Source organism: Primulina eburnea, chromosome 13 (assembly GCF_022965805.1).
Source record: "Primulina eburnea isolate SZY01 chromosome 13, ASM2296580v1, whole genome shotgun sequence".
NCBI lineage: Eukaryota > Viridiplantae > Streptophyta > Magnoliopsida > Lamiales > Gesneriaceae > Primulina > Primulina eburnea.
The window spans coordinates 27,712,126-27,724,518 of NC_133113.1; the positions used below are offsets into that span (position 1 = coordinate 27,712,126).

At 35.1% G+C, this 12,393-nt stretch overlaps 2 protein-coding genes across 2 annotated transcripts; one reads left to right on the plus strand and one right to left on the minus strand.

Annotated features, from left to right (window-relative positions):
• Positions 1 to 6,708: 6,708 nt before the first annotated feature.
• LOC140809929 (NDR1/HIN1-like protein 26) lies at positions 6,709 to 8,055 on the plus strand. Its single transcript, XM_073167709.1, has 2 exons — positions 6,709 to 7,517; positions 7,936 to 8,055. Exon 1 carries the CDS (start codon positions 6,773 to 6,775, stop codon positions 7,514 to 7,516), a length of 744 nt encoding a protein of 247 aa, XP_073023810.1. The 5' UTR covers positions 6,709 to 6,772; the 3' UTR covers position 7,517; positions 7,936 to 8,055.
• A 1,894-nt stretch (positions 8,056 to 9,949) lies between these two features.
• Positions 9,950 to 11,843, minus strand: LOC140809289 (uncharacterized). Its single transcript, XM_073166867.1, has 4 exons — positions 11,629 to 11,843; positions 11,399 to 11,521; positions 10,810 to 11,028; positions 9,950 to 10,598 (listed from the first exon to the last, which is right to left on the minus strand). Exons 1-4 carry the CDS (start codon positions 11,785 to 11,787, stop codon positions 10,443 to 10,445), a joined length of 657 nt encoding a protein of 218 aa, XP_073022968.1. The 5' UTR covers positions 11,788 to 11,843; the 3' UTR covers positions 9,950 to 10,442.
• Between the last annotated feature and the right edge of the window lie 550 nt (positions 11,844 to 12,393).

Here is a 12,393-nt window from a genome sequence, read left to right on the forward strand (position 1 = left end):
GTAGATAAGTTTAGTGATGGTTTTCACTTGATGAATAGGCTTGGATTAGACCTGTTGTCTGGTTGTTCCAGTGAATTAGGATTGCTGTGATAGAGGTACGAAAGTACTATCCGAGATATCCTGGTTGAGTATACATTCTTATATGTGTTGCATGATTATGTGGTGCATTGATATATGTCATATGATGCATGCTATTATGTCACGTTTATTACTGCACGTTGCATTTCATGTTGAGCCGTATCTTCTTCGAGATAGCCTTTACTGTTGAGCTGTATCTCTTTCGAGATAAGCTATATCTTGGGGCCGCTCAGCCCTGTCTTGTGGACGCATGGACACCGAGAGTACACAGTGGCCGACGGGTCGGGAGGGCTTCGGTGGTCCGGGACATTTTAGGTCCACGTCTGTCTTGTAGTGGATGCAGTGACCCAGAGGTTGGACCGCGCGGCACTATCCACTTGGCGCCTCTAGACTGAGCATTGTTGAGATCCTTTTGTGACTCCTGTTTCTTGACTACCCTGGTATCATATCATAGCATGTGCATTTCATATAGGTCTGTATACTCATACTTTTGTACTGGGCGTTCTTATCGCTCACGTCCTCGGTTTTGTTTATTCTTGGACACTCCATTCCCACGGGGCAGGCCTCAGGTTGGACAGCTCAGGAGGAGCAGGAGAAGGACGTTGAGTAGCTGGTTGGTTTAGTTTATCGGTATTGTTTTGTTTCGATATGGTTGTATTGGGTATTTTTATTTTGAGTTATTCTAGACTTCGATTGAGTTGTATAATCGGTATTTTTGTTGACTTTTTCCGCTGTTATCTCTGATTATTGTTTATTAGGTTAATTGCATGCTTAGTTTTTGATTAGTAGGTGATTCTGGAACGGGTCACTACATATTGACTATGCTAGGGACAAAGCCGACGATAGGAAAATAGTAAAACTGATATCTAAAAGATATGAGACCACACTAGCAGATATACACACACCTCCCTGAAATCATGAACCTAACAACCCAACCGTTTAACACCCGAGTAAGTGCACTATATATATATTATAAAATAATTTTTTTTTGGAACCGAAGAATTTTTTATGTATTTAAATTATTTTTATTAGTTAATATCAAAAAATTTATGAAACTATTGATATTTTTATGTATATGATAAGAATTGTTAAATGTTGACAAATCATTGATTTAATTAATAATTAAATAAATAATAGCTCAATAATTAAGTGATTTCACTTATAATTCATTAGGTAATTATAATGTTTTTAAAGTTAAATTTCTAATTATTATATATTTTGTTATCCAATTTCCAGTTGTGTTACAAACATAATACAAATTATGATTGTATTAACATTATTGTAATTCCCGAGAATTTGATCCTAATAATCTGTAATTATTGAATTATAATTTGACATGATTATAAGAGGATTAATCGGGACACGGTTTGAATTCGATATAAAAATATGTATGTGCGAGGACGAAGCTCTCGCGCATATGCGCGGCCTGGCAGGGCGCATATGCGCGAGATGTCCAGAGAACCTCGCGCATATGTGCGACCTGAACTCGCGCATGTGCGCGAGGGTGGTAGAGAGTTGGGCAGAAATTTGAGCACCTCGCGCATATGCGCCGAATGAGGGCGCACATATGCGCGAGGCACTGTGCACATCAAGCGCCGAGACATATGGTCTCGCGCATATGCGCCGGTAGATGTCGCGCATATGCGCGAGACGTGTTGCGTGAAGGATGCGACATTTGCCTTGCTGCATGTACGTGTATGTGTATGTATGTATATATATATATATATATATATATATATATATATATATATATATATATATATATATATATATATATATATATATATATATGTACATACGTTTAAAGCTTCAGAAAAACGAAATCGAAGGGAAACTTTGGGGAAAATTATACTTGAAGCTTAGAATTGCGATTGTGCAAAATCCGTCCGTCTGATTTTGAATCTGACTGCAGTACTGTGTTCATATCAACGCAGGCTACAACTGGACGTAAGTTCTACTACGTTTTGATATGATTTGAAATTATGATGTTGTTAGAATTGAATAGGATTGATATATGATGTTCTTGACATGTTAGACATCATAGAATCGAAGTCAGGTTAAGAAACAGACTGATTATGAAATTGTTATGAATTTTTAGGGTATATTGATTTATACCGAACAGATTTGAATTGGAACTGGATTATAGATTATATTGGATATTGGTTATGGATTATAACTGTTATCTGGTGATGTTGTATTGACGGGGATATTGAGATTGTACCGTTTTACCGTTGATTTTGAATTAAATCCAGATTAACCAGATTCAGTGTTGACTTGAGAATGGAATATTGATATTAATATTTCCGATATGTCCTTTCAGATTTACAAAGACAGTCTTGAGTTCAGAATTGGGATTTCATATATATTTTGTTATCCAATTTCCAGTTGTGTTACAAACATAATACAAATTATGATTGTATTAACATTATTGTAATTCCCGAGAATTTGATCCTAATAATCTGTAATTATTGAATTATAATTTGACATGATTATAAGAGGATTAATCGGGACACGGTTTGAATTCGATATAAAAATATGTATGTGCGAGGACGAAGCTCTCGCGCATATGCGCGGCCTGGCAGGGCGCATATGCGCGAGATGTCCAGAGAACCTCGCGCATATGTGCGACCTGAACTCGCGCATGTGCGCGAGGGTGGTAGAGAGTTGGGCAGAAATTTGAGCACCTCGTGCATATGCGCCGAATGAGGGCGCACATATGCGCGAGGCACTGTGCACATCAAGCGCCGAGACATATGGTCTCGCGCATATGCGCCGGTAGATGTCGCGCATATGCGCGAGACGTGTTGCGTGAAGGATGCGACATTTGCCTTGCTGCATGTACGTGTATGTGTGTATATATATATATATATATATATATATATATATATATATATATATATATATGTACATACGTTTAAAGCTTCAGAAAAACGAAATCGAAGGGAAACTTTGGGGAAAATTATACTTGAAGCTTAGAATTGCGATTGTGCAAAATCCGTCCGTCTGATTTTGAATCTGACTGCAGTACTGTGTTCATATCAACGCAGGCTACAACTGGACGTAAGTTCTACTACGTTTTGATATGATTTGAAATTATGATGTTGTTAGAATTGAATAGGATTGATATATGATGTTCTTGACATGTTAGACATCATAGAATCGAAGTCAGGTTAAGAAACAGACTGATTATGAAATTGTTATGAATTTTTAGGGTATATTGATTTATACCGAACAGATTTGAATTGGAACTGGATTATAGATTATATTGGATATTGGTTATGGATTATAACTGTTATCTGGTGATGTTGTATTGACGGGGATATTGAGATTGTACCGTTTTACCGTTGATTTTGAATTAAATCCAGATTAACCAGATTCAGTGTTGACTTGAGAATGGAATATTGATATTAATATTTCCGATATGTCCTTTCAGATTTACAAAGACAGTCTTGAGTTCAGAATTGGGATTGCTCCGGACCGAAACTGCAAACGAAAGGTATAAGTCAATATGGTATTGGGAGATCGACTTGAGTCAATTTAGACTTGAGTTTCCCGAAATCACATACTTTATTTTATTGCATTGATATTTGCATGTATTTGATTGATATACTTGTTCTCTTGATATATAGATAGCAGGTATCAGATTACTTGTTCTCTTGATATATAGATAGCAGGTATTAGTCGAGTAATCTTGTAACAGAAGTGCCTAATAGTAGCAGGATCGTCACGGGCACATTGCACGATGTTACAAGATAGTCTATTGGCGTTAGAGCCAAAGTCTGTCACCGGAGGATTGGCTATCGATGTGGATAGAATTTGGGTTTTTTCTATTACTGTTGATCGATATCGTATCGGTGTGGATAGAATTGGAGTTTCTTCTATTACTGGTGATCGATATTATATCGGTGTGGATAGAATGAGAGTTCCTTCTATTACTGGTGATCGATACCATATCGGTGTGGATAGAATCAGACTTTTTTCTATTACTGGTGATCGATACCTTATCGACGTGGATAGAACTGGAGTCTTTTCTATTACTGTTGGTTGATATAGGAATGCCAACTTCTGGAAACCGGGATCCCTAGACTAGGATTGAGTCTAGTCTAAATGGTGTAGCTACGAGTATTGTCGACAGTTTGATATTAGTTATGTTTCAGATTTTGATACATATTGTTGTTACTTGTTACATGCTTTATATTTGTTTATATGATTGCATGTTTCGTTGATTTATACTGGGATTATATTCTCACCGCAATTATCCGGCTGTTGTCTTGTCTGTATGTGTACATGACAACAGGTGGGACAGGTTCAGGGTTGAGGAGATGAAGAGAGATCGTGATTAGAGTGGCGGCTTTGGATTTGGATTAGAGATAGGGTTGGACACTTGACATTAGTTGTTAAACCTTAGTAGAATGAATGTATGTGATACAATACTTGTACTTTTATATATATGCTGAGATGTGTGTATATATATATATATATATATATATATATATATATATATATATATATATATATATATATATATATATGTTTTTATGTCACTGTGTTCCGCATTATTTAAAAAAAAAAAATTAGACCCTGTTTATTATAATTGATTAATTAGTCCCAATGATGATTAAGAACATGATTAGCGTCCGGGTCCCCACAACTATTCTATTACGAAATCATCGAATATTGATTCGATGTTTTGTTTGTTCTTTTCAACATATTATTTAATATCTCATTGTATATGATGACATTATATACATAAAAAATAATTTTTCCTCTTTTCTACGTATTAATTAATTTATCATTATATAATGATGAATTTATATACATAAAAAAACTATTTCCACATTTCAAAATAGAAAAATTGTTTATTTAATATTACTCACTTACAAAGTTAACTAAGTTATGCCTACCAATTCATTTTGTATTATTAATATGATTGTAACTTAATGGAGCATAGGTGGGTGCATATGGTTGTCACCTCAATTATTAATATTTGTGTTTAAATTATTATTATTATTATTATTATTATTATTATTATTATTATTATATTAAAATTATTTTGTGTTCGATGAAATTATTTTATTGGTGAGAATATATTTGATTTAGAGAAATAAATTTTGGAATATAGTAACATCTGTATCAGATTTGTTAGATACAATAATTATTCATGCTAGGTAAAACAATCGAAACGTGATTTTTGAGTTGCTTTATTGTTTTAAAAGATTTTAGTTTGTTGTTGCATCTTTACCACCGGTAATAACTTTTGGTAAAATGACAAGTGCATGATCCTACAATTGGTATATAACAAAGCAAAAGTCATGAGATCGATTCTTATCGATTGCAAGGAGTGTAATTATGGGAGTGAGATTGTTGGAGTGTAAAAATTGTCCTTGCTGGATATATCGATCGAACCATGACGATTGAGCTACTATACCATTTAAAATATTTGAGTTGTATCATTACCATCAGCTATACCTTTGGTAAAGTAATATATGCATGGTCTTACAATTGGTATTAGAGCCAATGTCACGAGTTTGATTTTCATTAATTGCAAAGAGTGCAATTGTTGGGTTATAATAATTGTCCCTACTGGATAGAGCAATCGAAACGTGACGCTTGAGCTACTTTACAGATTTAAAAGATTTGAGTTAACATTTAAACATTGTTACCACAAGTTATAACTTTTGGTAAAAAGACAAACGCTCTATCCTACAAGATTATTTATATCACGACTCAACTAATATTACATTAATTTAACTAAATAATAAAGTTTGAATTTGAAATTTTTCTTAAATAAATTAAGTCCAACAATTGATGGAAATTATTCAAGAAAACTTTAATTGAGAAAACATTTAAGTAAACAGAATAAATTATTTAATTTTATTTTTTTTCAAAACTTGAATCATAAATTCTAAATTACAATTGAAAAATTAGAAATACGTCATCTTTTTTTTTTTCTATTAATTCTTAATTATTTTTTTATAATATTTGACATTATTCACTATTTAAAAGTGTTTTTATATCTCCTCGGTAACTTTAACTATTATATGGACTTATAAATGCTGAAAAATTAATTTAAAAATGTAGTGACAATAGCTTAATTATTTTTGTAATATTCGACATTATTCAAAATATTGTTTTGCTATATATTATTTTTTAATGATCAGTGAGATTTTGAAAAACATTATCGTTTGGTTAAATAATTATATAATCATATAATATTTTGTGAATTTATTAAAAAAAATATTCTGATCGTGTTGAAAAATGTAGAATTTGAAAGAATATATTTTTGAAGAATGATTGCTGATTATTTTCGACAATTCAATATTAGATGTCTGACTTCCCGAGTTGGAGCTCCTAGCTAGCTTGGAGTTCACTTATCTAAGGAATTTAATTACAAATATTAGAAATAGCTAAATTTAAAAAATGCATTTCAAATATTTATGTTATATCAAAGATTTATTCATATATTATATATCATATGTTATATTAAATTGTGTGATACTATATAAAATTCAATGTGAGTAAACAAAATTATGCTATACGAGATATCAAGTAATTCTTTCAACACTAAATTTGGAACAATAAATGTAACGTAGGAAAATGAGCGTTGAATGTTTTACATTTATAAACATAGTTCCCATGCATAATCCCATAACTTTCGCTTCCTAACGCAAAAATCTCCGGTAGATTTATTCCCATGGAGGACCGCCATGGACCGGTCACTGGCTATTCCGTTCCCACCCACAATGGCCCTCCCGCCGCCGCCGCCGCCGGTCCTCCTCCTCCTAATGGCTACTACAATTACCAGCCCAACCCTTATTACCACCAACAATATTATCAAGTATCCCAACCCGACTCCGTGCAACGATCTTCCTGCCTCCGCTGCATCTTCGCCTTTGTGATAGGACTATTCCTCATCTTCGGCACAGCCACCTTCATCGTGTGGCTCGTTCTCCGTCCTCAGCTACCCGAGTTCCAGGTCGATTCGTTCTCCCTCTCTAATTTCACGTTCACCAACGAATCCCGCGTGTTCTTGATCTCCGAAATCCATCTCACAGCACGGAATCCCAACAGCAAAATGTCACTCTCCTACGATCACGTCGAGACCGCCGTCTATTACAAACTTGAGTTGCTTTCTAAGACCTCTCTCTCGCCATTTTCACAAGAGAGAAAAAATGAGACACCTCTGGTGGCGAAGTTTGCAGGTGATGGTAGTTTCGTGGAGAAGCCCTTGGTGGATGGCATCAATGGGGAGATTGGCAAGAATGCAAACGTCGGATTCGATCTGAGGTTGCTTTCTTGGATTAACTTCGAGTCCAAGTCTTGGATGAGTAGGAATATTTTGAAGGTGTTTTGCGGGAATTTGGTTGTCGGGATCCCCAGCAACGGAAGGCCCGGCGGGCTGACTGAGGGGCCAAGGCCTTGTCGGGTTGGAATTTGAGGTGACGTTGAATCTTTCTAAATAGATTTTGTGTAATTACTGGATGATAATATCATTGGAGTGTACACTGGAAATTTGATGTTTCTGATTTACGGATTATTTCACCCTACCCCTGCAGGCACTGCCTGCAGGGATACATCCAAGGGTCAGAATTTTTTCTGACCCAATTTTTTTTTTTTAATTTTTTTATTCCCCATGATATGAATCTCAACCCTTGATCCTGAGTGTGGGCACTGCCCCCACACCCATGATCGAACCTTCCCTGATTTACCAACGATTAATTAATTCCATAATTTCTTTGTTGTTTCTTAATTCATGACATGCATATATTAATTAGATTCATCTTCCTTTATTCTTTAGAGAAATATAATTAGTAGAAATAGTGAAGCTCATAAGAGTTTCATGCATTTCTTTCGTAGGAAATTTTGCCCCTTGATGGACGGACTCAGTGCAAATCGAGTTCTTGATTTGCACCCAACTGTGCGCGTGAAAGAATATTTTGGCCAATCATTCTTATATTTTCACAAAGTGTATTTCCATATAAGTCTAATTACGTTGGTTAAGATTGGATAAAATCTAGCAATTAAATTTAGATAAGATTGTGTATCTTGTGAAATCTTAATGAATTTATAATGAGTTTTTTTTCAATGTAAGACAATTATGCATGCATAGAAGTAAGAAAAGGTTTAAATTTACCCCTCAAGGTGGCCGAGGAGATGGAAGTTTGGTCAATGTCTATGTGTTTGATTTCTTTTATCAACATTTTCTCATATGAGCCTATCATCCATGCTTGCTTTGTGTGATTATTAGAATAATGTGATTTGCATGTTACCGTATTAGCTCGATAATTTACTCAATACACATCGAAAGGTAGATGTTTGCTGGTTCTATCATCATTAAAAAAGAGAGTTAAATTTGTTATAAAAAAGAACGTACTGTGACACCCGTGCTGAAGATGTTCGTAGAATTGATTCTGGCGAAACTGCGGCATCAAGTTATTCCTTAAATATTGAAGGTAGAGGTAGAAGGAATATCATAAATTCTAGTCAGAAAAGAGGCATATCACAATCAAAGAACGATAGAAGTAATTCTAGATCTGGAAAAAATATAGTGTTGGAACTGTGTGGGACAATGTCATGTGAAAAAGAATTGTACGTCACGAAAGAAAGAGAGAGACAAGAACAACGCTATGAACACAACTGATGAGATTCAGGTTCTTTTACTTTTGTCTATTGACAGTCCTATAGATTCTGGGATTTTGGATTTGGGCGTGTCCTTTCATACGACTCCTTATCATGAAATTATTGAAAATTATGATAATGTATATCTCGTTGACGAAGAAGCTTTGGATATTGTGGATATTGGATGTATTCGTTGAAGATGTCAACGAGGCTGTGTGGAAAATACAAAATGTGATATATGTACAGAATTTGATGTAAAATTTAATTTCGGTGGGAAAGCTTGACGATGAGGGGAATAATATCATGTTTTGTGCTGGTGTGTGGGAGATTACAAAAAAGTTCTATTGTTGTTGCACGTGATAATAAAACTGAAACTCCGTATATATAACTTTAAATTGCAGAGATATGATTGTTGTTGCTGGTAGTTGTTCCAAATCAGATTCGAAACATTGCATACTCGGAAAATGAGTAGAAAGGGGATGATGCTTTTATCGAATGGGAAAATACTAAAAATAAAATCTGTTGATCTTCACCTGTGTGAAAATTGTGTTTCTGAAAAGAAGAAAAAGTTAGTTTCTCTATGTCCCTAACGGCCCTAATGCTATAATCAAAGGGGCTGGCTCCGGATTCACAGGCAGAGGCAAATCATCCATGACCACCCTTCCTGTTGAAAGATGCAGCAACTTCCCCGAATAGGTTGCTAGGAGAGTAATTGGTGAACTTACTCCAACTCAACATGCCCCAAGAGTATCGAGTTCGAGATCAAATACAGGTTCTAGAACACGGGGCCATTCATCTGTTACAAATCGCGTGACATACAATTATAATCGAAGATCAAAATTAGGATTTCGTAGAGATGAAGAATGGCAAGGTTTGGATATATCTTCATCGATAGACAGACCACAGCAGAGTGCCGGCCAAGAGGTTATGGGCAGGGGCCTTCTAGCCAAATATGGAAAAATAATTTGTCATCTTCAACATATAATACCAGTTATGGCCATAGAAGAAGCTAGCAAGTCCCTGAAACTTCCTAAAAGGCAGTAGTTGAAACACTCGTGGAATGGTACCGAGTCCTTATATTTTTGTCTCTATCAAGAACATTGAGCCACCAAAATTTTGGGATTTACTTGACTCAGTAAAGTCTATTTTTACAAAGAAGTAGGGACGTGTTTATCAACAGATTTTAACATTGGATACACGAACTAAAATTCCCCAAGATTTTACTACCAGAATAGAATACAAGAGAACTCTCAAGTCTTGTAAGACTGGAAAAATTGGCATTGAACCATATAATGAGAACGAAAACTTTACAAGCACAATTCCGAATAGTAAATAATCCAAAAGTTCACCAACACTAAGAAAGTCGAGAAACCAACTGAAGAACAAACTGACTTCATATGTTGCCGTTTTCCTATTAACGAAGCCCAATATTTAACTGTCAATATAATTATTAAACTTGGGCTATAATGTATGCCTCTTAGGCTTTACATATTACCTTAATACTGAACCTTGGATTTCTTTCGAGCTAAATACCGATCCTTAGCCGCAACAAGTGAATCCTCGCTTCTTTTGTGATGATCGGGTTTCAGCTGGTCACCAGCAGCTGATGGCTTGTCCACAACTTCATCTTGCGTGGAAGTATCAGAAACAGTTTGCACAAAGGTTCGTTCAAGCTTTTGATTGGGAGAAAGATTCTCTACAGTCTCAACTTGATGCCTCAACACCAAGCTTGATGATTCTGGATTCTAATGAGTATCTGGGGGGGAAACTTCAGCTGCAGATAGAACACCCACCTCTTCAGACTGTTTCTTAAGCTTTGGCGAATCAACCTCTCCAGCACCAAATGCGATATTTTTGTCTAGGTTGAAGTAGAAGTCACTGAGGTCCATCTTCTTGGTAACCTAATAATGTAAAGCACGTCAAACATCACTTTACATGCACAAATGCAATGGGTTTCACTGTGAAAATAAAAATAAAATAGAAGGCGACGGGAGGAAAAGACTTCACCATCAGTGCTTCTATCAAACTTAAGTCCCAAACTAGAGAAGTTTATTGAAATGATAAGTTAATGGAACAAAGATCCACAAAACATAAAAAGCAAGTTCAACTTACGTGTTCCTTCTCCTCTCTCATTTCACGAAGCCGCTCCTCCTCCATCCATTTAGCTTGCTCAGCTAGTTTCTTTTTGTAAGCAGCAGTAACAAACTTATCCTTGTCTACATAGAGGTGTTCATCTTTACTTCTTTCTTTAGCAAGTTTTCTCTCATAAATTACCTCATGTTCTCTTTCTCGTTGTTTTGCCTTATCCATTAGTGCTTGAATATACTTGGGCTGCAAATCCAAACAGACGAAGGCTTGAGTATTTACTTGGAATAATGAATTTAAGCATCAAGTCGCTCTTCTTACTAATAAATAACCAACAAACTCAGATCCTTTACCTAATTGATATCAACAATGCGAGCTAGAACTTCATATCCTTGTACTTTTGACATACTTTATCTTTAGATAACTCACAAAATTACTTTTAGAAATACTTTAGACAATTGCTGCTAACGAGTCCATAGAGACACAAAAAGTGTGTCAAGTTTACCTCAGAGGAATAAAAACTTGTCAGACAACAACCAATCACCCTCTCACATTCTCATTGAAGCATCATACCAAAATATGAATTCCTCATTTGCTAATCAAAGAAGAAACACACCTTTCTAGCTTGTCGATCCTGCTCTCTGGGACGGACTTGTTTCTCCTTCATCTTATCATATACTCCATCATAATCAAATGCCAAAGGGTCTTCTTCAAGAGCCTTCTTATGCTTTTCTTCAGCCTTTCATACAAATGAAAAGAAAAAAGCTCATTACATCTGCAATTCTACTAATAAAAAAATGTATAGATTAAGTCGTGTTATATTTCATGCATATACACAAGCCTTACATCTTTGAGAGACTTGTTTTTGCAGGCTTGGCGCAGAATTTCTCTTTCAACATTATCATCATCGTCATCTTCAAAACCAAGTAGTGTAGGAATTGGCGGTTTTGGGGGTTGTTTTTTATGCTGAGTTTGTACCCTGAGTTGCAGCCCATACTTTGTCATTTTTTTTCCAGCTTCCTCACTTTTCTTCTCCAATCTCCAAAGTTAATATTTAATTTAATCTAAAATCAGTCATATATAGGGGTGAGCATTCAACCAAACCAATTTTTTTTGCATAATCGAACAGACTGAATTATTTACAAAAACAATCAAAACCGAATAGAATTAAAATCGGTAACCATTAACTGATTTTTTATTATAAAAAAATCAGAAAAATAAAAGAATTTTATTTGAACTAGGAGCACCTCTGCAACTAAATTCTTAATTCTTCTCTATCCCAAACTACAGTTCCCCCAAAATGTATGTATCCGTTCTTTCCTGATTGATTCACTTGTTTAACAGTAACAAGATTTTGAATATTGTTGCCAATGCTTAGCTCAGAATTCTTGCAAAGTATAGGTGATCGATAAAGACCTTCAAGAATCCTTGTAATAACATTAAGTCATTAAGAACTATATTCCTACAGATCTATAACTTCCTTATTACAACATTCTTGACCATAAATCCAATGTTAAAACGTGCATCTGTTTACAGAGTGCCAATTTTATTTCCAAAATTAAACACAAAATTCCACCTCAAATCTCAAGAATCGAATACCATAAATTGCAC